Raw genomic sequence first — 26,545 nt, 5'->3', positions numbered from 1 at the left:
TAAATAAAGTAGCTTTAGATAAAAAAGAACTTTTAGACTTTTATTTAATTAGTTCAAATAATAAACTCTTATATTCTGGATTTTAATTAATTAATTATTAATTATTTATAGCTAGAAATAATATTTCTTATATAATTCTTTTTTTTATTCTTTTATATATTTAGTTTTAATAATAGCTTTAAAATATTCTTTTTAAATTTTATTTTATTAATTCTATTTTTTTATTTTTAGAATTAAATAATTAAAATTATTTAAGAATTTATTTAAAGAAATTAATTTCTACTAAATTTAGTTTAATTTCTTTAAAGCCTTTTATTACTTTTATAAATTATAAAAAGTCAGGTCTATTTATTTAAAAATTCTTTAATTATAAATTCTTTTCTTTCTAGATATATTCTAATTTTATATTTAGCTTATTACTTTTTTTAGATAAATATTTAAATTTATACGAAATTCTTTTCTTTTTTTTATTAATTTCTAGATTTATTTATAGAGGTTTTTTAAATTAGAAATATAAAATTAAGTTTTTCTTATTAAACTTATTAAATTCAAAAGTAAGCTTTTAATTATTTTATAAAAGAAAATTAAAGAAATATATAAAATAAAAACGATATTTATATTTATAAAAGATTTAAAATTATTATATATTTATTAATTTAGTTAATTTATATAATTAGATTTATTATTAAATTTACTTATTATATAGCTAGCTTTAATAGCTATTAGAATTATATTATAAAAAGGCTTTATTTACTTTTTGGCTTTATATAGCTATTTATTTAATTAATTCATTACTAGAAATCTTATTTCTAAATTTTTATATAATAAAAGAATTTAATGGTTTTTTTTAAATTAAATCTAAAAAAATTCAAATAATTCTTAATATTAATTAGTTAAGCTAATATTTTAGCTTTTATATATAATTTCGAATATTTCCTATTATTAGCTTTATATATTCTAAAGTCTTATTAAGGTAATAGTTTTATAAATAGTTTTAAATAAAGTTTGTTTTTAGTATTATTTATTTTAAGTTTTATTTTTTATATATAAGTTTAAATATTTCTTATTTCTAGCTTTATATATAAATAATTTCTAATTCATAAAAATAAAAGAAAAAGAATTCTAATATTATAAGCTAGGCCTTTATATAAAGAAAACTAGTAATTTAATTAATTAAATAGAATTCTTTAAAAGAAAAAAAAATAAGAAAAATAAAATTATATTTTTTAAAATATTTAAAATTCCTAAATAATATATAATTACTTTATTAATCTAAAGAAGTATATTATATAATAAAGGCTCTAATTTCTATTATATAATCTAATATAGGCTTTTAGCTAAATATATAAATCAAGCTTTTATTTATAATAATAAATATTAAAAGTTTAATACTTAACTTTTTTATAAAATATAATATAAATATTTAATATAGTTTCTTTTTACTTTTCTTATATTTATATATATAAAAAGAGAGAAAAAATGTAATTTTTTTTAAATAATTATAAAAGTTTAAAATAAAGATATTAATATATAAATATAAATAATTTTTAATAAAATAAATTATAAAAATTAAATTTAGTATTTTGCGTTTTGCTTTTTATATTAATATATTACATTTTATAAAAATCTATATAAATTATTTATTTTATTAAAATTTGCTTATATTTATACTTTGCTGCTTTTCCCTTACCCTTTTCTAAGCCTTTATTATTACTTAAAATATTTATTCTCTCTCTTTAATTCTTATTTCTATATATAAGTATAAGAGTGAGAAAGAGAGATGGTATGTATAGGGAAGGTACGGAGTGTAGGTGCGGGCGAATTTTGGTCGGGTGAACAGTAAACGCTAAATCACGTTTCTCGCTTGGACGAGTGATCCTTTCGGCTTTCCGTACACGTTCTCACGGCTTTCCGCATACCCCGCATGCCCACCTCACCATCCGGGTTTCATATTAAGTTCATTAATCCAACCTCACTTCTCCGCCAAAACCTTTGGTCCTTGGCATCACCGACGCTAATACTAGTACAGAAATTTCGTCCTCATGCAAATGGCCGAATATCCCGAGGAGCGATATCAGTATGAGGCTTTGCCTACAAAGACGTCGTTCAGAGTACTTGAGCTTCTGTCTGGCGTGGAAGGCGATCCAATATCTTGTCTGTTACGCAGTGTACATTGGGCCGACTTACCGGTATACGAAGCAATATCCTATGCTTGGGGCGATCCAATGGCCAGAGCTCCAGTCATCGTCGATGGGAAAAGCTTAGACGTAACCGTGAATCTTTGGAGGGGATTGAAGCACTTTCGATACCAAGATCGCTCTCGAGTATTGTGGGCCGATGCTATCTGGTAAGTAGACCAACTATTTCCTTCTGGCTACTTTCTTTGCGGTATCTATTAAATTAAGGCCAGACTCTCAAAAGCAGTCGGTTTGATGTTGAACGGTTCTTTCACGTCTACAAATCCCACATCTGCTTTCTTGAGTCTGACGATTTGTTCCGAAATAGTATCAATCAAACAGATACCCCTGAACGTGGCTACCAAGTCACCCAAATGCGGAAGATCTATCAGAAGGCGAAGACCGTCCTCATCTGGGTCGGGCCAGATTCGGAGGACCACCAGGCAAGAGTCGCAGTAGACTCTATCATCACAATATCGGACTTCTTGTGTCAAAAGCTTGGAATTCAAGTCTCGGATCTCTATTCAGAGGAAAATCTTTACCAAAAAATCATGGCTACAGCTGGCGAGGTTATTCCCGTGCCAAATGAATGCGAATTTAGCACTGAAGCCATGTGGAAGTCCCTACTTTGGTTCTACAAGCATCCTTACTTTACTCGGGTATGGGCTATCCAAGAAGTGAACGCTAATAAAGAGCGTTTGCTTCACTGTGGCCGTGAGGAGGTCTTGTGGGATCGAGTTAGTCTGGTTGCGTGCTATATCACAATGGAAACTGCGTTCTCGAAAGCATTTGGCTTCACGAATGCGTATTGCTGGTGGGCAGCAACTGTGACGACAGATCTAGTGCTGCCAAAGAATTGGCTTTCAATGCTATACCTTGCATCCAACTTCTCCAGCTTGGATCCTAGAGATGTAATATATGGTCTCCGGGGCATGATGGAACTTGGAAAGGGAGCAGAGCTGCTGGAGCCTGATTACTCAAAGTCAGCCGCCGAAGTTTACCGGGATTCTGTCGAAGCAGCATTCGTAAATTTCGATACAACCGACATTTTGCTCTACGTTCAAGGCGTCGAAGATCCTTCATGGGTTCCGCGATGGGATATACCTATGCTGTTTCGAAACCCTTTTCGATTTGGCAAGCCATTGCCATGGAGACCCGCCGGAGAGACAAGTCCAATTTGGTCCATTGACAAGGAATCAAACATATTATCTCTCTCTGGATTTATTATTGGTCCTATCAAATTCGTCGAACCTTATAACGAGAATATCTTTTGCAATTCAATGGTGGAGTCAGATTCGGGGCGAAAGACGCTGAAGGAAATTTGGCAAAGGATACTGAAGACTATGCGAAATGGCCAGTTACACGTTCCCTTCAGTGCCGACGAACTCACCGCCGCTGCTACATCGTTCTCCTTTGGTCTAAATGAGAAGAGCGACCCTGCAAACGAGCAACTTCTAGTCCAGCGATTTGTCGCCTACTTGAAGATAGCGCTCGATGAAGAAATATACAACACGTATATACCAGCCGACATGTCCGAGGATTCCAAAAATGCAGACGGACGATTATTCGGCAAACCAGTCTGGGACTTCAAATACCCAGAATCGAGCTTTTTCATTACTGAAGACAAATTTATAGGATGTTCGATATCTCCAACTAGACCGGGAGATGTGATTTATGTCGCACGTGGAAGCACGTATCCTTTAGTCTTGCGTCCAGATGGCGAGGAGTTTCATATTAGGGGTTTCGCGTATGTTCATGGATTAATGCATGCAGAGAAGAAAGATTTGGAAATGAAAGTTTTGAAGATCCGTTGATGTTGATGCATTAAAGGATTCCTTAGTGCCAGGATTTCTTCATGTGCTTTTCAAGTTGGGGTTATATCAAGTCAACTAATTTCTGGCCCTGGTGGCCTGAATAGCGTTGGAAGACTATCCCATCTCCATAAAGTTGCATCAACTTTCGAAGTGAAACTCGTTTTTTTACGAATTCCTTCTCGTGATCTTGAATCGTAACTTATACAATTTCGCCCGCCTCGGATTTTTCAAGGGCTGAATGTCAATAGTAATATAGTATAGAGGAGTTAATTGTTTTAGCAAGATTCTTGTATCATACTCGGTGCCCACATAGGCTAACTACTCACCAGACATGCAACCGCACGTACCTTCTACCATTGTCTTCAATGCAATGTACTGAATGTGTGGTAGACATTGTGTTAGCGTGACTGCGAAGGAGGAAGATTCAAATTGTTAACGGAGCTCTATGGCTGTGGGAACAACATAAGATCAGTGTTTTCGATGGGTAGGTCTAAAATAGTTACTATGCCCTTTATCCAAGCGAGATGGGTATAAGGCCCGGTGCTACAAATAGACTCCAGCTGGGACCGCAGTACTTTTAACAAGGGAACGAGAACGGAAGTTATCACGACATCTTGATATGCTGAAAGGGATGGTTGTGTTTAAGGTAGCAGGCGTTAGCAATATTAATATATAGTCAACAAGGAAACTATAACCGATTCCCGGGGGGGGGCAGAAGACGATGCCCCTTCTCTAGCTGACTTATTAGCGTGCCGAGGACTCAGGGTTTCGGCTGAGGTTAAAGCAGCAGTACCTCGTGTCCAAACACGGAAATGGATGTTGGTATGTTTTAAGATTAGGTGCAAAACGAGTCAATCCAGAGGAAAGAGACTCCAAGCTTCTGCGTGACTTCAATCGCATCACGAAACGCTTTCGGTAATTCAGAAGCTGCAACCCACTGCATAATTTGTTCACGTTCTCCCGCGTTGTTGGAAAATGTCTGAACTGTGCCCCACTTATAAGATAGCGCAATATATTTGCCTCGTTCACGCTCTTCTGTGTGGCAAGGCAATAACTTTGCTGGGCTTCTAACATCAAGCAATCTTGTCGGAAGTTGAGGATCCTCTGCAGAGAGATCCGCATATTCGCAGTGATTCTTGGTACAGCCATTCCCGTAGCAGGAGGAAGAATGCCCCACTCCGGTCATCGAGGAGGACGGAAAATGCTGCCACAAAGCCTTCTGTTGCTGCTTTCGAGTCGGGATCGCTCCCAAATCTTCTGGCCGGAATCCACCTTCGATTTCAAAAAACCTTCTTGGACAGTAAACTTTATTTTGCTGAGCCTTTGGCGATCAAGCGGCTCGGAAAGCCGGCGAGCGAGCTGATAGAGCTCGTGAGTCGTGAGGCACTACAGGACCAAGCTGTGAGAAGTTGCCCAATACTTCATACTTGGCATCCTCCACCCGTTTGATAAAAAGAGACGTTCTCGCAGCAATGGCATAATCTTAATGTCGTCGGCCTCTACGGCATTAGGCCCAGGCGATCGACCTTTTCCGCAAACGGAGCCGCGAAATCGGGAATAGAATCATCTATCAGCGTATATTTCCGAGTCTCGAGCTTCTCCAGATGGGGCTTTTCGACATCAGAGAGAGTTTGTAATGGCCGCGAGAAAAGACCCCAAACGTCAGTTATCCGGGGACGAGAACCTAACCCGTATGCGCCCTGAAAAAGCCACAAATAGCCATTTCCTTGCTCATAAATATATGCAAAAGCGCTTGCACTGAGGTTGCAGCGTCCTCCCATTTCGTGATACTCCTTCTGGTGGGCCCTCCCTTCCTCAGGCAACCCGTGTTACCACCACTCATCACCGCCGGGCTTAACTCGTCTCTTGCGATCTATGCCGAACATGCTATTGACCGATAGAAAGTGAGTTGACTTCTTTTCGGGGTTTGAGTAACAAAATACTCCGCCAACATTCGCTTCCTGTTTGTAAGCCAAGAAGGGACGTTAGTTTACCCCACGTCATCACTCCCTCAGGTATTCTTATTCGCCCCCGCCATTTTCGGCTCCAACCTTTACATCACAAGCTTAGTGGCTTAACTCAGGGAGAGAGAGAACGGTGCAAATACTCGTTTCTGATGGGATGGGATGGGGTGCTTTGCTTTGCTTCGCTTAAAGGGGAAAGTGGGAGAGCCAAGTGAGCATTGTGGTGGTATCTATGCTCCATGGCGCAGCTACCCTGAAGTCGTGTGCGGGTTGTCTGGGAAGAACAACTTGAAAGTTCAGTTAACTTGTATTGAGAATGCCGCCTCTAGAACCCAGATGACCAGAACGCCTCGCTCATCAAAACGCCATAAACCCACCCACCTCTTCGCTCTCCTGCACCACCAATGGATATCTCCGCAGAAATGCAACATCGTAACAAAAATAGCCATGATCATATCATTATCATCTATCATGTCCCCGCCCCCGCTCCGCATCCCCAACATCCATCTCATGTATCTCCGGCCTCAACAGCCTCTCGGCCTCCGCCTTCAGACTCCTCCTCTTCCCCCCGTCCTCCTCCTCCCCATTGATATCCTTAAACCCCTTTGGGTAGAACGGCGGCAACGCCATCTGATAATCGGCCATGGGATGCGGTTCTCGACTCGTGCTCCGACTCCTCTCCCTCGCGTTCTCAATCTCGGCCTTCCGCCACTCCGCAATCATCTTGTCGCCCGGACTGAGTCTCGGCTCCGCTGCCACCTGCTGATTCTCAAAGTACCCCGCCATGGAGTGCGATTCTCGCCAGCGCTCATTTTCGAGCTTCGACTCTAGGTTCGGACTTGCGGGGCTGAGGAAATTAGGACTTAGATAACCGTTATTCGAGCCCCCCGAGCGCGTCTGTTTTAAATCATCTCGTCCCGGCGGAGGAAGGGTCTCCATTCCGCCCGGTGAGTATTGTAGTCTTTCCATCCCGCCTGGCGAGTAGCCTCCCATATCCGGACTCCCCAGATACGGACTCGATTGCGCCGACACCGAGGACCCGTTTCGCGTTGATACGTCCATGTAACTCCCATCTCTCAGCAGCGGCGCCCTTCCTTCTCCTTGTCCTATATTGTTATTCTGGAATGCGTAGGGTATTTGCCCCGGATATGTAGTTTGAAATGTCTTGTCTTGTCGGTAGGGTTTTAGGCGTTTGTTGCGGTAGGAGATGTGCAGACAGATACAGAGGGACACGACCAGGACGACCAACACGGCGATCGCGACCGCGATGCCTGCTTTCGCGCCGATCGAGAGGCCGCCGCCGGGCATCGGGGGCGGAGGCGGAGGGGAGGTCGACGACGGAGCAGACATTATGGCTGTGGGAGGGAGGGAGGAGAGGAGGTGCCGTGTTGTTGAACCTGAAGCCAAGAGGTTGATCTTGTCAGCCTGCGCAGGCTGCGCGATAGGTGACGCGGGAAGGATCACAGGCGTGAGGGTTCGGGTCGTCGTGATGAGCGTGCTCGCCATGAGAGTGCTTGCGCAACAAATTGATCGAACTGAAAACGAAAACGAGAACGAGAACGACAGTGAGAGGACAGACGGAGAGCAGAAGGAGTGTTGAAAGGAGATTGAGAAGCGCAACCAACAAGACACTCAAGTGCAGCAGCGGGGCGGGCGCAGGTGCGGGCGCAGGTGCGGGTGCAGGCGCAGGGGAAGGGGAAGGGGAAGGGGATACCCACGCAGTCTTGGCGAGAGACTGGTCGCTTGGGAGTACAGAGCAAGGTTATCTTCGATTCCTCACCCTCACAAGTTCGCGTCGAGGGCCGATTCATTGTCGCCCGCGACCGAGAGCTGAAAGCAGCATGGTCGGCGGACTGATAATAGTAGGGCTGGGCAGTGGGCAGAAGGGGGCGCATGGAGAACAGAGACGAAGGGCGGCTCGTGAGTGGCGCATTTGGCGCTGATGTCTTGAACGGGTGCGCTAGGCGAGATGAGCTGGCCCGCTTGGGGGCTATCAGACGCAATGCAGGCTCGTGGCTGGGAATACGAGACGAGGCTGACGGGCGAACTGGACGACATCATGCATGTGGGGGATACGGAAGGGGGGCTTGGTACAGTAAACATGAGGTGGGATGAAGGGAGACATGTGGAGTTACCCGCTTGGCTGATTCCATGACAGTAGTTCGAGCTTGAAACGAACGTCTGGAAAGTATGGTGAGAGAATCGGCCGAAGTGTACAGTAAGAAACCGATTCGTCTGAAACCGCGGAGAATTAAAACGTTACCCTATCTTGAAAAAGCAAATCTCTGTGGGAGGTCTAAAAATAGACTTCATGAATCCTTTCAACCTGGGCGATGAGGTCATTGAGTTGTGGCTTGTTACCTGCGGAGGTAACGACATGCGAGCGGACCCGGCAGAGGATAGGGAATGGGAAGGAGAAAAGGCTCGTTTCTGAGTTGTATTCGAATTCAAGAGTTGGAATGGATATCCTATTTTTAGTGCTCGGGTACCTTGCGCTAGAGTGGTGGATGGGTGGTCACGTGCCAGGGGAAGAGTCTCTCTCTGCTTATTTTCTATCATCTGTCTCAACTTCTCTTCCATTTTCTCTTTAATCACCTTGCGGCCCTTCTGCTTCTCTTCTTATTTCTCATCCTCTTCTCAGGCGCTCATTTCCACTCAACCCTCCCCAATCCCTTCAACCCCTCCAAAGCCTTACACGCCTCCCCCCATGCCTCACCGTTCTCACCCAAGGCACTCTTCAACCAAGCCACCGTCATCCTCTGCACGACCGCCACCATCAAGGGACTCTCATCCGTTGTCTCCTGCGCATCATACCCCGCAATACCCCCCAATCCATGCTCTCCCCCCGCCAGCGTCAACAAATCCTTCGGGCCGGGACTATGCTCGTACGGATCGGCCCTCCAGTCCGCGCCCCTCGTCGACAGATACGGGGAGACATCCTTGTCTCCCGCCACGATGAGAGCTTTAGACTTCATCTCTGCAAATGATGGGTGCCGGAGGCAAGTGAAGTTCTCGTACGCAAACGTGCTGAGATCTTTCCCGCCGTTCCCAGGCGCGGCGATCACGATGCCGGCTTTGATTCTGGGGTCCGGGAGGGAGTACACTTCTCCGGAGTCGGGGTCTTTGAGTGTGGCGCCTAGGAGCAAGGTGGCGGTTTGTCCGCCGAGTGAGTGCCCTGCTACCGCTATGCGGGATCTGTCGAGTCGACCTTGAAGCGTGGGGACGTGTGATTCGATCGTGTCGAGGTGATCCAGGATGAAGGACATGTCTTCGACGCGGGAGCGCCAGAAGAGGGGTGCCCCTGGAGTTGTTGGTGGAAGGGAGAGGGATTTGGAGCTGAGGTGAGTAGGCTGGATGACAACGAAACCGTGAGACGCCCAAAAGGATGCGAGTGGACCGTAGCCGTTGAGTGAAGATAGGTTGTTCGACATTCCATGGCCGTGGGAGAGCAGTACGATTGGTAAGTTGCTCCCAGTTATTGGCGCTGAGACTTTGAGCTGGAAGTCCACAATGCGTCCTGGATATGGCAATACCAGAGGACTGATGGAGATGATTGGAACGGGTGTGCTGGAGGGTAGGTTTGCAGCGTCACCTATCAAGGCGTGGTCCTTGGGGACTCGAGGAAGAGTTGCTTCTATGGCCATGGTGATGATGTCTTACTGCGATGTTTCCTCTTTTCTTTCCTTCACTTAGGTGATTAATTTTTGAATGATATTGAATTGAAGCATCGAACGACATCTTCAAGAATGAGAGTTCCGAGGAATATATAGTCAAGATGGCTTCAAACTCTTGACTAAGGATCCTCTTCAATTAGTTTAGGTGGAGCCTAGGAAGCCGAAGGAGGTGGGAAACACTAGTCTCAATTTGTAGAAACCAGCGAGCTGTTCACGCTAAAGTGTTTTGCAAGACTCGAAAAGAAGACGGAGTTAGGAGCTGTTCTAAAACCGTGGGTTATATCCGATTATCTGTATCTTTCGATGGTGAGGCATCTGAATCGTGTTTAATCTCAAGAGACGGAACGGAGTGAAATTGTGGTGTTGAAAATTGATCGGGCGAGATCATTGGCGGGCATGAGGCGATGGAACAAAAGACACTGCTGCCAAGAAGAAAAGAGCAGGCCATTGAACAATGCATATAAGTAGCAATGAGAGCAAAGGAAAATATTGCAACCTGACTTGTGAAGTTGAAGTTCAAATTGACCCCTTGAATTCCACGTGTGGGGTCATCGATCGTGGCTGCAACTTCCGCCACAGCGATTACGTAGCGCCCTCCAGATTGTACTGACCAATCGACATTCACCTCCAAGCTTCCAAGATCCAGATTCATGCGACTTGACACGCCAGCCAAGGCTAGGTATTTGAGTTCAGACAACAACCTTTCTCTCGATTGATTCTTTCTTTTACACAACCCTCGTTTCGTGCTCAAGAATGTAAGTCCTCGCCTTCGGTCAACCGTCTGAATCCAGGGTAAACTTCAGCGTTGGCAGATGTACTGACATCATAAGTTTGCAGCCCAACTTCTCCATTCAAGCAATCTCAGGGCAATCAAATCAATTCCACCCAGAACCCTCAAAATCCACTTACCAAATCAATACACCAACAATCCCGCCAGTAGGCCCCCTTCTGTCCTTTCCCCTCTGCTCGCCCAAGCTAACCCCGCTCCCGTCAGTTAAAATGTGCACCTCTTCTACCTCCCAACTCGTAAACCGCAACAGTCCCGGCTCCGCAGCCTCCTCTACCATCTCCTCGATCGTGAATCCCGAGGGAGGCGCAGCAGGAAAGACAAAGTGCATTGAGTGTGATGGGTACGAATGCTGCTGCATTCCGATTCCTTGCACGATTTTGTGAGAGGGGCCGTAGGGGATTAGAATGGGGAGATGATGAGAGATGATTTATGGCTGGGGGAGGAGTTTGGGGGGCTGATATAGTGGGGGAATGGGAGGGTGATACCGGTTTGCATTTGCGTGGTGATTGATGCGATAGTCTTTCAGGGAATCGATGGTGTCTCCTTGTCTCTCTCGAGGTTTGATGGTATTGTGCGATCTCCTGGGTATCGTACAACTCTTCCATATGCCGAAATGTCCTCAGTTCTGCTTGCCCAAAGATATCCATCCAACATCTGCAACAGCGTTCAACCAAACTCTCTCTCCAACGCCTCCCAAACATCCCTCCTATCCTCCACCACCTCGTTCCCACTCTCCTCATTCTCCTTCTCCTCCGCCAACTTAGCGTGACTGAGTCCCTCGAGTATCCCCTCAACCTTCATCTTCATCTCCCTGATGCCCTGTGTCTCCGCTCTACTCCTCTCCAATTGAGTCTGCATCATCTGAATAAGACTTTCTCTCGCTTGATGCGGTCGATATTCGTTTAAAAGGTGGTGGAAATTGATGAATAGTGTCCTTAAGTCCTGTATCTTTTCTTGGTACTGTATCTCTCATCAGTCCAGCTCAATGGGGAAGGGAGTGGAGGTGGAATAAAGAGGAGCAACAAACCTGCTCAGGATTGACACTCATGATGCCCACCAATTCCAGAAAGTTCAGCAGCAGAGATTTGGCGATTCGTTTTAGGATCAGCGCGCGATCGGTGTGCTTTCCGCCGTTGTTGGAGGTGGGTGTTAGTGGTGGTGTGTAGAGTTGCTCGATTCCTTGTTCTTCGAGACTTGGTAATGGATCGTTCATCTGCCCAAACATATTCATCAGCCTGCAATCTTCATTCTCCCAAGACCCCTAATCTCCATATTCCCGTCAATTGTGATTCCAGTATGTACGCACGTTATACAGATCCCCAAAACACCTGTAAAGACCCTCGACAGGCGGCTCGGGTGGTTGTAGGCATCGCAGCTCGGCGGGGAGGTCGAGGAGTCGGATGGGGAGCTCAGTCGCGGGATCTGGTTCGACTTTAGAGGATGATGATTGGGGTTCGGCAGCTCGCAGAGAGGAGATGGAGGAGAGGTTCTCAGGGGTGAAGGATTGCCAGAAGGGAGGGGGTGTTGGGAAGGCGGCTGCGAGGACGTTTTGCTGTTGCTGTTCTTCCATGTTCTCTGCTTTCTTCTGACGCAAGCTTGAGGGGACGGTGGGGTCTAGCGACCAGGATTACAGGCGCGCAAGCCCTCACGATGGCGATGAAGTTGTGTGTTGCTGTGCTATTTGGTGGAAAGTTGAAGTTCGCGAATTCGGCATTCCTTGGCGCCTCAGTAGACCTGGTGCATACCATTTTTGTGCAAATCCATTTCGCGACGCTCACCCGAACACGCTACTTTTACCATAATTAGCGCCGAATCTAAACCTTTCCAAAGTCCGCTTCTGTCTTTCGAGCATTCGCTGCTCTAACCTGAGCCGAGCCCTGGCCCCTGAGCCCTGAGCACGCTGATAAGTCGGCTGGATTATGCTCAGGGGAATCCTCATCTGCTCCCTAGAGAATCGGTTATCCCTTCGTCTATGTTATCTAAATATACATCTCGCTAATACCTATTAGATTTACAATATAGCCACCTTTTTAATCATTATAATATCGTGATAGTATCCACTCTCAAACTTTCCCTGCCGGAGGCGATTTTGGATCTCAGTCGCACGTGACCAGTAATTCGTTTGCCTCACCATTCAACGTTATCGTGTATGGCAAATTTATTGTGGGAGCGATGCTTCGAAGGCCAACCTGCTAAGCTCTGAATTTGTGGAACTAGTTTGTTCACTACTCCAAATTACTCGGTATCCGCTAACCATTCCATCGGGACAACAGGGAAAGGGCCAGCCCGCTAACCAATTATCAAAACATGGGAGCTTGCCTTCAACTATCTTGCGACAGCCTATCCATTTACAGAAGAACTTCATTCTATCTCTGTTATGCTTGACGAGCAAGCCACCCCAAAGAGATTGCCGTCTCAAGCATTGACCAAAGGTGCGAATAGGATCGATATCTGGGTTGCACTTGATAATCTTCAAGCGTATCCTATGATGTCGCGCAGAAAAATCAAAGCCGATGATTCACACGAGCAACTCTATTATTTACACCCATTGGTACGATCAGCTTCCTGGAACGGGCTAGAAGAATGAGGAACACTAGCAAAAAACCTATCGGAAGCAACCACATGCTTTTGTCGGCGACTACCAGAGCCAATGTTTAACGATCCTTGCAATTAGAGGGCATATTAGTCATACGCAGCAAAAGTGCTACACTCGGTGTGCAAATTTGGCTTTAAGTCACCTCTAGATAAAGACAACGCAAATAAGCATGCAAATACCAACGAGAACTTTATATTCGAGGATTCGCAGATGAGTGGCCTATTGTCGTTGTCAGAGGGGGGATTTGGTGGAGCCTGTTCGGAAATTTATTTGGCAAGGTCACCGAGGAGAGGGTAAATATTGTGGAACTATGCACGTGGAATGCACGCAGTACGGACGATTCCATTGCATTAGTATTATGAACCAACTCTCTTTTCTCTTGTAGGTGGCATTCGGTTAGTGGGCTTGCTGCCCGCTCAGCTCATCTCGCCATATGATTTTGCCTTACGGTTTCTTATGTAATCGCAGTGGTCATACACTCAATGTTCTCGCACATCAAATCCGTCAAGTTTTGAATGTATTGAGAGACTGTTAGGGTCGGCCACTATCTGGTCATTTTGCTTCTTCAACGATTGTAGGGCTTTTGATCCAAGGACTGAGCGTCCGAATGTTGTCAAAGACGCGATGTTGAAGGGTAGGCACGTGGCAGCCAGACCATTCCTATATTGGTTGACAGCAGCTTCGAATGCACTTTTGTTCTGGAAGGTTTTAACCGATGCACCGCTGGCTGGGCAAGAATACGCGATGGCGCAGGACGAGTTCGCCTTGCTCTCAGTTGGGCATCTTCGAAGCCTGCAACTGTCCATGGGGCTTCCACTTCGCCCTATCGTGCGCTCCTCCGATCAGGCTCCCGGAGCGTGCTTTAATGCACTTTTGCTACGCTGTTGGAGACATCCCTCTAAAGCATTTAAACGCCCCGGAGTCCCCAGCACCACGTTCTCGTGAACCACACCCTTGTTTTCAATATCTCGGTCGCTCGTGATAAGCAACTGTCCCATGTTCTTTTAATCGACCACGAACTACCTCTTTTATCGACACCATGGACTCGAGCCCTGCTATGCCCGTTGGGGAAAGTTCCACGCTCTCTGCAAGGCAACGGCACGTCAAAAATCGCCATTCTCCAGAAGAGTGGGAACACCAGAAAGCCCTCATTGAGAGACTTTATCTAGATGAGGACAAGACAGTGGAGGAGACCATGCGGTATTTGAAGGATGAGAAGAATTTCGTAGCTGGGGAAAGAAAGTTCAAAATGCAGCTGAAAGATTGGGGTTTCGACAAGAATATCAAATCTTCCGTTATGCAACTCATGCTGGCAAAGTCAACGAAGCGCAAGCTTGAGGAGGACAAACACACAAAGTTCAGATATAAGGGACGAGATATTCTGCCAGAAAGATTTAGTCACTACGCCAAGAGAAGCCAAGTTAAAAATGGCAAGAGAGTCTCCCCAACTGCCTGTGAGTTACTCACTCCCAGCTGCAAACCCATATAACTGACAAGGCAATCAGCAACACCATCCTTTGTCAGCTACTGCACCATGCCAAGCAATAGATCCTCCCTCTCTGACGCATTATGTCGAGTAGCAAGGACGAATGGGTCAATCGCGAGTGTCGCTTCTACTGTTTCCGCATTTCAGCACGGAAGCCTAGCGTTACGAAGGTCACTCAGCAATTTGTCTGGCCGTACGTATTCTGTGTTTAAGAAACGTAACAGTTGCCATTCCGACCGTCGCCCTATGTCCTTGGCGGATCTGGATGATCTCTCGTTCACACTTCCTTCTTACAGGGTGAAACTGTGGGGAGAAGACACAGCGATCGCACAAAACCAAGCTAAAAACATGAGAATAAGAGTAATCCACGGGTGTCAATCGTGTCAGATCCATGTCGCAAACACTGTAAGAGAGCATTTCGAAATGCTCGGCTCCCACTGCACAAACTTCGACTACGAGAAAGCCGAGGAGGCCGCCACAGAGCTATCACGAATAATATTGCCTTTGTGTCGTTCATGTCGCATCATTTCTTACGAGTACATCCTGTCAGTGCTGTATTTCGCCGCTCTATATTACCGTTCGAAGGAAAGGTACCATGAATCGATCTCTATCCACGAGAAAGTCTTGCAAACATGCATAGAAGAGAACCTCTTCGACTGCACTTTTATTATGTTCAATTGCATCTACGGACTTGCCGACATCTACGCATACCAGGGGCTCCTTCACGAAGTAGAGCAGAATCTTCTCCAAACCGGGGCAGAGAAAGAGGGTGCTGAAGATCTTGCCTGGGTTTGCAATCGTCTCTTACTTGCTAAGGTATTTACACTTCAGCAGCGTCCAAAGGATGCCCTCAGGGAGTACGGGAGTTTATCGACGCGTTGCATAGAGTATTATGGTCTACATTCTGGCTTTATGCATCGGATTGTATTTTCCTGCGCTGAAGCGTGCAATGAGCTCCATGATTATCGGACAAGCATAGACCTCTACAGAAGATTGCTTGCGGAAGAGAATCCAGCCGATAGAGGTCACGCTTACTTCGAAAATCGAAACCTTCGTTCTCTCATTGGCCTGTCGAACACCTACCGCTCTGCAGGTTCCTTTCAAAACTGCAGGAAATATGCGAATCAAGCCACTGAGATCTTGCAGTACCGCGCATCTCTTCCTGTCACTTCACTCCTCTTCTTCCACCTGACGCAATGTGATTTCAACATGACAGCTGGTTTGGTACAATGTCAATTCAATCAGGCAGTTAGTTTTGACAACGAGGGTAACTTCGCTGAAGCTGAGTCCTACTTCTCACGGGTCATTGCAGGATGTGAGAATTTAAACGAACAGAGTGTTTCGTCTGCTGCTGTGTCAATCACTTTAGCCCTACAGCACCATTACTACGACAGACCTCGCAGAATCGATGTCCTGGATCTAAAGATCGACGACAATTTTCTGGCACATTTAGCAGATGCTGCATCTAGGCAACCTGCGACCTTGCAGCGCCTTCTAATCACGATCATCTTGGAGGCAGACACGCTTTCCAAGTCACACCAGTCTCAAAGAGCAGAATATCTCTTCAACCAGGCAAAAGGGTTACTAGACCCCAGCAACTTACACCACCAATGTTTCTTCGCGGTTCAGATTGCACAGCATCATCGACGCAACGGGGAATGGAAGAGCGCTCTGCGCTATTTGGAAAAAGCAGTCATGTTATCCGAGCAGATGTATGGGCCGAATCATGCCTGCACAGCCTCCTTCAAAGAACAGCTTGCAGCCTTTGGTGAAGAAATAGAGAAGGAAGGGCTGTCTGTAAATGCAGTGACGCAGTCCCTGTCTCTGCTCACGTCCTCTTCGTTAAATTCTAGGAACGCAGGATCGGACGAGCCGGACGAATTGGATTTTCTAGAAGACGGCATGTTCTGGGATCAGCCGCCGGCATCGCTGCTGAGGTTCGCATAAGGACAAGATAATAAGGATTTTGTTTCAAACTCAAAGAAGCCAGAAAGGTGGCCCGTGTGCCTATTCGTTATTCCCGAACTAACTCAAGCCTTGGCTAGAGGCACGTAAAATAGTTATTATTCTTTACTGTGTACAGTTTATTGCCTCAGGCATTCAACCCTTACGTCGGGCCCCCACGTGCTGATGCGACTTTCCGGGTTCCCCGCCCAGCCGCTCCCTCCTTACCCACTGCGAGAGTACCGCCGCTCACCCCCGCTCGCCTAGCTTTGGCGACGGGCGGGTGCCGGGGGAGGGGGCGGAGGGCGCAAATTTCCAAACGCTTGGCAAGGCTGTTCTCGGACTTGCTCGCGTGGCCAATCTCAACACCGATATCATTACCCGCACACTTGTACAAATCCTCTCGAACCACGCTTCACCGCCAGAATTCCCTGCCTAATATCTCTCCGCTTTGTTAGGCATGTTGGCCGTTTCTTGAGGAGGAAGATGCCGCGCAGTTCGCAGTCTCCCGATGGGGGTCTCGCTGCGAGAACAGGGTGGATTGGGTCTCTTGCTAGATTTTGGCAGGTAATTTCTCACTCTTGCTCTCCATAGGCTTCTTTACTGACTTCGTGTTTGTAGAAGACATACGCGCCGGATTACCTGGGTTTCACGCTCTTGATGGTTGCATATTTCTCGGTACATCGTCTTCGGCAGCAAAAGTTGGAATAGCCCTGATAACCAGGAAATAGATCCAATTCTTCGTCGAGCCCTTCCACCGAATGTTCTTCATAAATAACATCAATATACTCTATCCGCATGCGCTGCAGGAGAGAGTCCCAGTGTTATGGAACATCTTCTATGCGGGGGTGGTGCCGTTTATTTGCTTGGTAATTTGGTTGGCCATTGCAAGGGCAAACATACATAAATTCCATGTTACAATACTAGGACTGCTTATAAGGTCAACATTCCTTCTATGTCCTCATACTCTTTGCTGAAGATTGGTAGCATTTTTCTTACAACATTCATCACCGATGTGGTCAAGAACGCAGTTGGACGGCCCCGACCCGACTTGATATCTCGGTGCAAACCAGCGAATACAACCCCCAAAGACGTACTAGTCGACATTTCGGTTTGTACAGAGACAGATCACCATACTTTGCATGACGGATGGAGGAGTTTTCCTTCGGGGCATTCGAGTTTTGCGTTTAGTGGGCTGGGATTTCTTGCTCTGTTCTTTGCGGGGCAGATGCATGTTTTCCGCCCAAGGACGGATCTTACGAGGGCTTTACTTACCATTTCACCGCTGATCGGTGCTGCGTTAATTGCGATTAGTCGATGTGAAGATTATCGGTATGTCACTTGCCACTTTCTCAAAGGAAAGGACAACTAATGATTTCCGCAGCCACGACGTTTACGACGTAACCTGTGGCTCGATCCTCGGCATGAGCACCGCATATTTCTCCTACAGAAGGTACTACCCTCGACTACACTCACCCAAATGCGATGAACCATTCCCATCAAGAGAATCTAGTTTCAACGAAGGATTTGCGAAGATAAAGAACGACGAAGAGGCAGTTCGAGGTCCAGAGGACTTCGTGTTGAGCGAAGACGAGCATGAGCACTAGGATACGATAACAGAATATATGCATGAATTGGAGTACATACTTTGGATGTCAAGTTAGCGAGGAAAGTACAATACCTCTTTGATCAATTCATGAATTCTTTGTTGTTTGATGTATATCCGTTTTAGGTAGTCGTGTATTTTCTTTGTTAAAAATCGTCGGTTTGCATACTCGTCGGGAACAGCTCTTTATTCTCAGATTCACGACCATGCCCTCTGTCTTCGCCCGAATTGGACTCACATTCTACGCTTCTCTTTCCTCGCCCCGATTGATCTGCTCACAAACCACTTCGATTGCATCTTAGTTCACAACCCATTTTAATCGAGAATAGAACTAAAGGCAAGTGCTTCTATCTCCAAATCTACTCTCTTTCCAACAAGCACTGCTTCTACTGCTGGTGAACTTTTTCAGAAGGTAATCGGGCCTCGACTCACTCTCACACAATGAACGTCATCCGCCCCCTTACTCCAAGTCCTCCACTGGCACGCTTCGGCCGCGCTTGGTTCGACTCCAAATACACCCGCTGGAGGGAACAACCCCCCACCCTAAAACTGATCCAAGCGCTCCTCCTCATGTGCAGCTCCATCATTCTTCTTCAATATTCGTGGAAATTCGCTTGGGGTCTCATCTACTATTTTCTTGAGTACGGCAAGGCGTCACTCGGCCACGATGTTTTGACAGAGCCGTGCATGAGGATTAAGAAGGAGGTGTATCCGTGGAGGGATCTGAAGATGAGCGAGTATTGGAGATATATGCGGTGTACGGGGAATGAGGATGGGTGGGAAAGGCAAGGGAAGTTGATGCCGACCCCGAGCGGGGTTTTGGCGTGGTTGTTTAATCCTTATGCTTTTTCGAGTTGGGTGGTCAGTTGTTCTTCGATGTCTTTGGCCGCTGAGAGAGATAATCTGACTTGTATTAGAGAATTGCTGTCGTAGGATCATTCTTCTACTGTATGTTTCGTCCAATCTTGAACAAAGTAAGTACCAGGCCATGTATCGCCAACTGATCGTCTCAAGCTGACGGCAATAGTTCATCCGTTTCGTTGCCTACCTGCTGGAGCGCCTGGTATACATCTGGGGAAACCACATCTGGGTTTTCGGCCTCATCTCCATATCAATAATATGGTTGTGTACAAATTGGGCTTTGGCTCTTCTTTGTGGATCAGTGTTGCTTTTTCGAGCCTGGCAGTTGACAAGAATAAACATTGTCGACAACGACTTCGCACCCCCCGAGGACCCTTTACAAAATGACTTGACAGATCCGACTGACGGGGGTCTCACTGACAGGAATCAATGCCTTCATGTGGATCCGTGTACGTGCTTCAATGCATGGGCTGCAGCAGAGACTCGACAGAGCGTGGAAATCGATCAACTCCGGATCAATGTCGATTCCCTCGAAACCCAGTTGAGACGCAGCACCAGGGAGCGTGACGGTGCTTACAATCGTACCCCGACAGTGAGCACATTCGTCGCAACCCCTCCCAACGATCGTATCCACTCTGAGTTTGATCGCGCACAACGCAGGGTTGCAGACTTGGAACAGGAAAAAGACAACTGGATACTGGAGAAAAACAACCTGCGTTCGAAATACAACACTGAAATCGTCAAGTGGAAAGAACAAATTGATTATGCACGCGGGGCCGGGGAGAACATGCTCGTTGCGGTAACGGAGGTCGACGACTTGAAAGCCAAGATCAGGATGCTTCAACGGGACAACCAGGCTCTCATCGAAGCTGGGATGCAGACTCGACAAGCACTTGCTGCAGAGAGAGAAATCCATTCTGAGAAATGCCAAGATGAGGCAGGATGCCAGTTGAAGATCTCTGCGCTGGAATACAAGTGCAGGCAACTTCTCGATTCGCACGCTTATAATGATAAGATGGTTGTGGATGCGGCGATTAAGTTTGGCATGCCGAAGGAGGATGCGTGGCATATGGATCTCATGGCTTACCTGCGTGCTGTCACGATCGAAGTTGCGAGATTGAAGGCATTGGGTGTGAAAGGGCTGGGAGCAACGAATACAGTTGATTTCACCATCAAGCAACTCGAAGAGGAACTTCAGAGGACTAGAGCGTTGAAGAACAGACTAGAGCGTGAGGTCGACAGACTGGGCGGCAACGTGATTGCTATTCGGAACGGCTGGGACACGACGAAGCCAAAAGACTGGTCGATCGATATGAACACCACATATGAGGACAACGCGTATCGGATGTTCCCTATCTATGAGCGGCTATGCCAGGTGATTGTTGACCTCACTGATACGCTTGTTAATTCGAACGAAGCGCTACCTGTTTGGGCACCTGAAGTTCCTCGCAACGACCAGACGAGCAGATCCGGCTTCGTGCCCACGTCGCAGCATCTTTTGGAGGCGAATAAGATCACAAACTTGATGGCCACTAGCTCTGAATATCTTACTCAGAAGCTTACTGTCAACGAGGTTCAACGTCTCTACAACCGCGCTCTGCAACTTGCTATCAGAATCAGAAACTTGAGTCCCAAAGAACTTCTTCCCAGTGGCGAGGAGATTGTTTACGATCCTGTCGTCCGAGAGATGCTGCGCCGATCCGACCGAGTCTTCAAAGACGTGCTTGTCGGTATCCTGGACGATATACGCCCCGTCGTTGCCTCGCCTACAGAGCAAGCCCCTGACCCTCGAATGCAGAAGAAATTCGGAATCTACACTGCTATGCAGGAAGCAATTCAGGCCCTCACCAACAGCATCGTGGCCAACGGACATGTACCGCCACAGTGGATAACGCACTTCGAACAGCAAAGCAAGCCATGGTCTTCCCCTGATAACCTGGCGTTGAACCTCATGAATTCGGAGTTGAGAATACTCGAAGTGAGGATCAATCAGTTGCTTACCTGCATGATAGAGCTTAAGCTTCCGGGTACCGCATACGGAACACCGCTCCTTGAAGGTCACATCCACGATCCAGACTACAACGCACGATGGTACGAGCTCGTTGCCGCGACCAGTTATGCCCGCCTTGTGCTCTCACATTGGCATCTCCATCTGGATCAAAAGAACGTTCAGATCAAAGACGAGAAAACGGGGGAGTTGAAGACAATTACCGCCCCGGTGCCAACAATCATGCCGCTCACGAGCAAAGATCGGTATTTCAGAGATGCGCTGAATAGAGGCGAGAGCGAGAAGGAGAAGGCGGCGAGGGAGATCACGGAAGGCATGTGGCCGCATCCGGATGTAATCCAGTCGACGACGTGGTTTGTGCCGGGCATTGGACATCAGATCTATTTCAAAGTCCTTGACCCCAACAAAAAGAACGACCACAACACGGACGGCAGTACAAAATACACACAAGATGAGAATAACTCGAATTCGGATGACAGAAGCGGGAATAACGACTACGAGAAGGTGCGCAAGGAGTGGGAGACGAAGAAACGAAGGGTACACCAGCTCAAGAACTATGTTCTATATTATAATATCAAGGGGAACAAGGCGTTACCTAATGTCAATTCGCCACTGCGGAAGAACATGAGCAACAATGATATTGAGAGGGCGAACAACAAAATGGACCACCATATCAGTCAGATGACGAGCACTCTTACGCAGGCTGGGTATCAGGTGCCGAAGATAGTGCATAAGGGGGGGAAGATGCATCCTGATAAGTAGGAGATAGATCTGGTGGTGTTGAGGCTTGGAGGCGGCTTACTTTTTGTGTTCTTTAAGTTGCATCTTAGTTTGCCGTCCCGGGAATTGGAAATTTGGAATAGGTTTCCTTGTTGCCACAGCAGCTCGGCACCCCGCTTTCGTGTGTCTAACGGGGAGTTGAATTGAGTCTCTCGGTGTATGCTTTTATTAACCGTTGCCACCTTTCTTAATCTCTCTCTTTTATTTTCTCGTTTATCTTTTTCTCAAGCTTTGCGGTATCAAACATCCTTTTTATCGTCTGGTTTAGTATACCAACGTACTGACAATCCAACATCGTGTACTTCATCTCCTGCCATGTGCCATAGACTGTTGTATGTTAAATCAATTTGATTATGTCCTGTAATTAAAAGTCTTTATTTTCTCATCGCTTCTGCGAGCTCAACTTGAGCCTCCACTTAGTCTTGTGGATACTGCTATCTGTTATGGCACTCCTGTAGATAGTCTGGTCAATACAGCGTGCGTAATCACTATGTAACAAACCAAATTTCTGAACAGAACTATACGTGTTTTATAATTTCGAAAATTCCGAGAAGGTTTCGTATGTATTGAATTAATAGGGTGGAGTTTCTTAGAGACGTGAATAGCGATCTCGGACGCTGTTCAAGGTACACTCTAGTTAATATGGTGTTCAGATCAGTACTTACATCGGTAATCCTGAATCATGCTAAATCGTTCAGCCTACGAGTCGCACAAATCAGCGATCTGTAGTTCCAACCTTCATATCGGTAGCGGACATACTACTGAGGCCCACAGCTAGCTAGCGGACAAATCCGAGAAGCCAAAAGTGATTTTCTGATTTTCTGATTTTCGCACTGGCGCCCCGCACACCCCCCCTCCCCTCCTCCCCAAGGCAGAATTCCTAATTAGAGGTTATAGTATCCATACGTGACTTTCGGCTTGGATAATGCAATAATAGTAAGGCTGCTTGCTTATCTAATTAATGAAGTGAGAGCCTATACTACCGCGTGAAATCGTATTAAAATTAGGCCGGATAATATAATATAAAATTAAGTATTTATTACAAATTACTATAGTTAGGTAATTATAGGCTATAAGCCCTTCTAGGATAATATTATTAATAGGGTCTAATAACTTCCTTAATATTCCCGAGATTAGAAATAAGAAAATTAAACTATTAAAATAACTAAGAAACCGGCTAATTACTTTCTTTTTAGTAATTAATTAATAAAATTATATAAGAGTAATATTACTGGAATAATTTAGTACTTATATTACTAAAAAGTATGTTATAATAGTAAATTATATCCTAAACTTAATTCCTATTAAATAATTTAGTAGATTTTATTAAAATAATATTATAACTTTTAATAAATCTATTACTATATTATAAAGCTATTACTAAATAGGCTCGTACAAATATTAATTAAGAAGAAATTATAAATAGATTAAAAGATTTATATGAAATCTTAATTAATTCATATATAGTCTAATAGTAATTATAAGAATAGAATATTTAAATATATATTTAAATAATAAATATACTTTTTCTTTATATATAAATTATAATCCTATATTATTTAAGAAATATAAATAAGGAAATACTTGAAAATCTTGAAAATTATAGCTATATAGCTTTAATTACTAGAGTTATTTATATATATAAGAAGCTTAGTCTTATTTACTATATAATTATAATAAATAAATAAGCGGCAAATAAGTAACTATTTATAATATTATAGAATAAGCTAAATAATAGACGGGTTATAAGTTATAAATAGTAATATTTATATATATATTTCCGTTAATAAGATTTACTAATAACCTAATTAGTCTTTCTATATTTTATTATTTTGCTCTAGTTTAAAAAATTAGAGCCTTATTTATTAATATATTTTATTATTTATAAAAAGAGCTTATATATAATATTACAACTTCTGGATTCCGAGATAATTATATTATAAATATAACAAATATAGTTTAAGAAAAAAAAATATATTATATTTAGACCGGATTAAATTTAATTAAATAATAGATATAATAAGCTATTATTATTTGAGATCGAAATATATATTTGTATTAATATTTATTTATATAATATCATTTAAATATATATCGGAATTTCTAATTAAATTACTTATTTAGTTATATAATAGTATTTTTAGATTCGTATTTAAATAGGCTATTACTCTTACTTTTTTAAAACTAATTAAGGCTCTAAACTTTCTCTTATTATGAAAATATATTTCGCATTTTTATAAATAACTAATTTATTAGTTATATATATAAAGAACTATTTTATTTCTGGAAAAAGTATTAAGAATTAGTAAATTAAATTCTGGTAATAAAAGCTTTAGAAAAGCTAGCTATACTAGTAATATATAAGTAATTCTGTTTCTCTATATTTGCTTTTTATTCTTTCTATTATTAAAAGAAAGTATTAGATATTAATAATTATACTACTTTTTATTAAGGCTATTAGGTCTAGTATTATAATACCGGATTATATAACTAATTTCAATTAGTATATATAGAACTACTTTTAAAAACTGGCCTATATTAAGAGTTATAATTACTAATATTTATAAAACTAGATTACTTTATTAGTACTTTATATATAGGTTTATAGACTTATAAAATATTTATAGAATTAGAAAAAACAGATCTAGACCTAATATAATAGCTAATAAGCTATTTAGATTACATATAAAGCCTCTAGGCAAGATATAATACTAGAGTTATCTAATAAATATAAAGCTTTATAATATAATTCTTAATAATTATTTAGTTTAAAATAAGTAATATAACCTTATATAGCTTTATATAAATAGTTTACTTATATACTAATATAAATATTAACGAGTTTCTATTAAGAGAAATACTAAAGTAATATTATTAAAAGCTTATATTTTATAATATAAATATAGCTAATATTTATATAAGAAATACTAATAGAAATAATATCTAATTATATATTTAAGCTTATTATTAGCTCTAATATATAGTTCGGGTATATATAGCCTCAGGATAGCTACTAATATTAGAAGAGTCTAAAAAGCTAACTAATAAATATAATATTATTATTATATAAAATAGAATTTTTAAATAAGTTATTCTAATAAATATAGAATATATAAGTAATATATAGGCCAGAAAAATACCTATATAGTTCCTAATAATCTAGAACTTTATTTAGAAATAATTTTTTATTAGTAATACTTCTAATAATATAAGGTAATTAAATAAGCTAATTATAAAATAATTAGATATATTAAAATAGATATTATTTATTATTAAATATATTATTTTCGAAATTCTTTTTTTATTTTTAAGAATAATACTAATAAAATTATTAAGTTTATTTATTATATAAATATTTTATATTTTTAAATTCTTATTTTTTAAAATAATATTACTATTTCTTAAAACCTATTCTAATAATATATATTCTATAACTAAATATTAGTATAATAATATTTAATATTATAAGTTTTATTAATCTATTAATAATAAATATAATATAAACATTATTATTTTATTTGCCTAGAGTAATAATACTAATAAACTTAAATCTTATAGCTCTAGAATTCCGTCTATATCTGTTTTCTTTTTTATATCTAGGATATTTTAGATTTCTAGCTTTTTTTAATATTCTTATTTTATATCTTTTTTTTAAAAAAAATATTTATTATATCTATTTCTTTAATTATTATTACTATATAGCTACCAGATATTATTTCTGTTCTATTTTAGGCTTCTTCTATTCTAATAGTCTTATAATTATTTCCTTTTATATTATTTTTTATTATAAGCTATATTATTTAATCTAATTACTTTTCTAATAGTATTTATATTACTATATAAGCTTAATAGGCTATAAATACGAGAATTATTTAGGCTATTATTTAGGTTATAGCTTTTTATACTAATAATAGGTTATCTAGAACCCTTTAAAGTTTTATAAATTAAAATATAGCCGGATCTAGTTTTATAAAATTATAAATTATAGTTTTATAACTAGTTCTTTATAAGTAAATATTTAATAATATAAAGAATTAAAGAGCTAAATAAAGAACTATTTAATTTTTTAAAGAAGTTAATAATAAGTTTTCTTTTATTTCTTTTATTAGATTCTTTATATAAATTCTAATAAATGTTTTTTAATAAATGGCTTTTGATTTAAAATAAATAATTAAGTCTTTTTTATTCTTTCTAATATAGTTTTTTAATAGCTATTTCCTTATTTTTTTTTATATTAGTAGATTTATCTACTATTATTAATTTATTAATAATATAAATAAAGTAGTATTTTATATTAGTTCTAATAATAAAAGAGTTCAAGAACTTATAGTCTTATTAGATTCTATTTAAATTATCTTTAATCTTTCCTGCTATAATATATATCTGGGTCCTAAAAATATCTGAACAATTTTTCTTATTTTATATTAGAATAAGATTTTTATATAAAGATATCTATTTTAAAATTACTTATAAAAAGCTAGAAAATACTTAGAAAAAAACTTTATATAAAGATTTCTATTTTAAAGTTATTTATAAAAAGCTAGAAAAAACTTAGAAAAAAACTTTATATAAAGATTTCTATTTTAAAATTATTTATAAAAAGCTAGAAAATACTTAAAAGATATAATAATTTAAAAAAATTAAATAATAGACTAAAAAGACCTAAAGAGTTTAAGAAAGTATTACTTACTAGTATAAGTATAAGATTTTAAAAGTAAGGAGAAATCTAATAAACTAGTAAATAAATAAAGATATATATATAATTCTTTTTTTTAATTCTAGCTTTTATTTTTTATTTTTTCTATAAATTCTTTTTTATTTTTAGATTTAATTAACTTATATATA

General features: G+C 41.8%; 10 protein-coding genes across 10 annotated transcripts; 5 read left to right on the top strand and 5 right to left on the bottom strand.

The window, feature by feature from the left end:
- The first annotated feature begins 1,951 nt into the window (after positions 1 to 1,951).
- On the top strand, positions 1,952 to 4,109 carry K444DRAFT_553811 (HET-domain-containing protein). The gene is made up of 2 exons (XM_024876629.1): positions 1,952 to 2,347; positions 2,506 to 4,109. Exons 1-2 carry the CDS (start codon positions 2,043 to 2,045, stop codon positions 3,989 to 3,991), a joined length of 1,791 nt encoding a protein of 596 aa, XP_024742650.1. The 5' UTR covers positions 1,952 to 2,042; the 3' UTR covers positions 3,992 to 4,109.
- A 717-nt stretch (positions 4,110 to 4,826) lies between these two features.
- K444DRAFT_581978 (HET-domain-containing protein) lies at positions 4,827 to 5,281 on the bottom strand (the record flags this gene model as incomplete). The annotated part of the gene is made up of 1 exon (XM_024877770.1): positions 4,827 to 5,281. The coding sequence occupies exon 1, from the start codon at positions 5,175 to 5,177 to the stop codon at positions 4,827 to 4,829; it is 351 nt and encodes a 116-aa protein (XP_024742649.1). The 5' UTR covers positions 5,178 to 5,281.
- Positions 5,282 to 6,094: 813 nt separating this feature from the next.
- On the bottom strand, positions 6,095 to 7,812 carry K444DRAFT_608321 (uncharacterized protein). The gene has a single exon (XM_024879357.1). It carries the CDS (start codon positions 7,459 to 7,461, stop codon positions 6,418 to 6,420), a length of 1,044 nt encoding a protein of 347 aa, XP_024742648.1. The 5' UTR covers positions 7,462 to 7,812; the 3' UTR covers positions 6,095 to 6,417.
- Positions 7,813 to 8,478: 666 nt separating this feature from the next.
- On the bottom strand, positions 8,479 to 10,038 carry K444DRAFT_608319 (alpha/beta-hydrolase). Its single transcript, XM_024879356.1, has one exon. The coding sequence runs from the start codon at positions 9,597 to 9,599 to the stop codon at positions 8,601 to 8,603; it is 999 nt and encodes a 332-aa protein (XP_024742647.1). The 5' UTR covers positions 9,600 to 10,038; the 3' UTR covers positions 8,479 to 8,600.
- K444DRAFT_185963 (uncharacterized protein) lies at positions 9,753 to 10,450 on the bottom strand. Its single transcript, XM_024870885.1, has one exon. The coding sequence runs from the start codon at positions 10,279 to 10,281 to the stop codon at positions 9,907 to 9,909; it is 375 nt and encodes a 124-aa protein (XP_024742646.1). The 5' UTR covers positions 10,282 to 10,450; the 3' UTR covers positions 9,753 to 9,906.
- A 178-nt stretch (positions 10,451 to 10,628) lies between these two features.
- Positions 10,629 to 10,802, top strand: K444DRAFT_518940 (uncharacterized protein; the record flags this gene model as incomplete). Its single annotated transcript, XM_024873910.1, has 1 exon — positions 10,629 to 10,802. The coding sequence occupies one exon, from the start codon at positions 10,629 to 10,631 to the stop codon at positions 10,800 to 10,802; it is 174 nt and encodes a 57-aa protein (XP_024742645.1).
- A 129-nt stretch (positions 10,803 to 10,931) lies between these two features.
- Positions 10,932 to 12,091, bottom strand: K444DRAFT_185990 (MED7-domain-containing protein). The gene is made up of 3 exons (XM_024870886.1): positions 11,726 to 12,091; positions 11,447 to 11,632; positions 10,932 to 11,379 (listed from the first exon to the last, which is right to left on the bottom strand). Exons 1-3 carry the CDS (start codon positions 11,987 to 11,989, stop codon positions 11,086 to 11,088), a joined length of 744 nt encoding a protein of 247 aa, XP_024742644.1. The 5' UTR covers positions 11,990 to 12,091; the 3' UTR covers positions 10,932 to 11,085.
- Positions 12,092 to 14,084: 1,993 nt separating this feature from the next.
- Positions 14,085 to 14,345, top strand: K444DRAFT_474368 (uncharacterized protein; the record flags this gene model as incomplete). Its single annotated transcript, XM_024872920.1, has 1 exon — positions 14,085 to 14,345. A coding segment is annotated over one exon (261 nt), but the record flags the coding sequence as incomplete, so codon positions are not given.
- Positions 14,346 to 16,806: 2,461 nt separating this feature from the next.
- On the top strand, positions 16,807 to 18,296 carry K444DRAFT_553795 (acid phosphatase/Vanadium-dependent haloperoxidase). The gene is made up of 5 exons (XM_024876628.1): positions 16,807 to 17,012; positions 17,067 to 17,123; positions 17,177 to 17,385; positions 17,433 to 17,777; positions 17,830 to 18,296. The coding sequence occupies exons 1-5, from the start codon at positions 16,932 to 16,934 to the stop codon at positions 18,050 to 18,052; spliced, it is 915 nt and encodes a 304-aa protein (XP_024742642.1). The 5' UTR covers positions 16,807 to 16,931; the 3' UTR covers positions 18,053 to 18,296.
- A 505-nt stretch (positions 18,297 to 18,801) lies between these two features.
- K444DRAFT_608312 (uncharacterized protein) lies at positions 18,802 to 21,717 on the top strand (the record flags this gene model as incomplete). The annotated part of the gene is made up of 3 exons (XM_024879355.1): positions 18,802 to 18,912; positions 18,969 to 19,025; positions 19,079 to 21,717. Coding segments are annotated over exons 2-3 (2,624 nt in total), but the record flags the coding sequence as incomplete, so codon positions are not given.
- Positions 21,718 to 26,545: the final 4,828 nt, after the last annotated feature.

The sequence above is a fragment of the Hyaloscypha bicolor genome, assembly GCF_002865645.1.
Source record: "Hyaloscypha bicolor E unplaced genomic scaffold K444scaffold_16, whole genome shotgun sequence".
NCBI lineage: Eukaryota > Fungi > Ascomycota > Leotiomycetes > Helotiales > Hyaloscyphaceae > Hyaloscypha > Hyaloscypha bicolor.
This window is presented reverse-complemented; position numbering and strand designations above follow the sequence as displayed.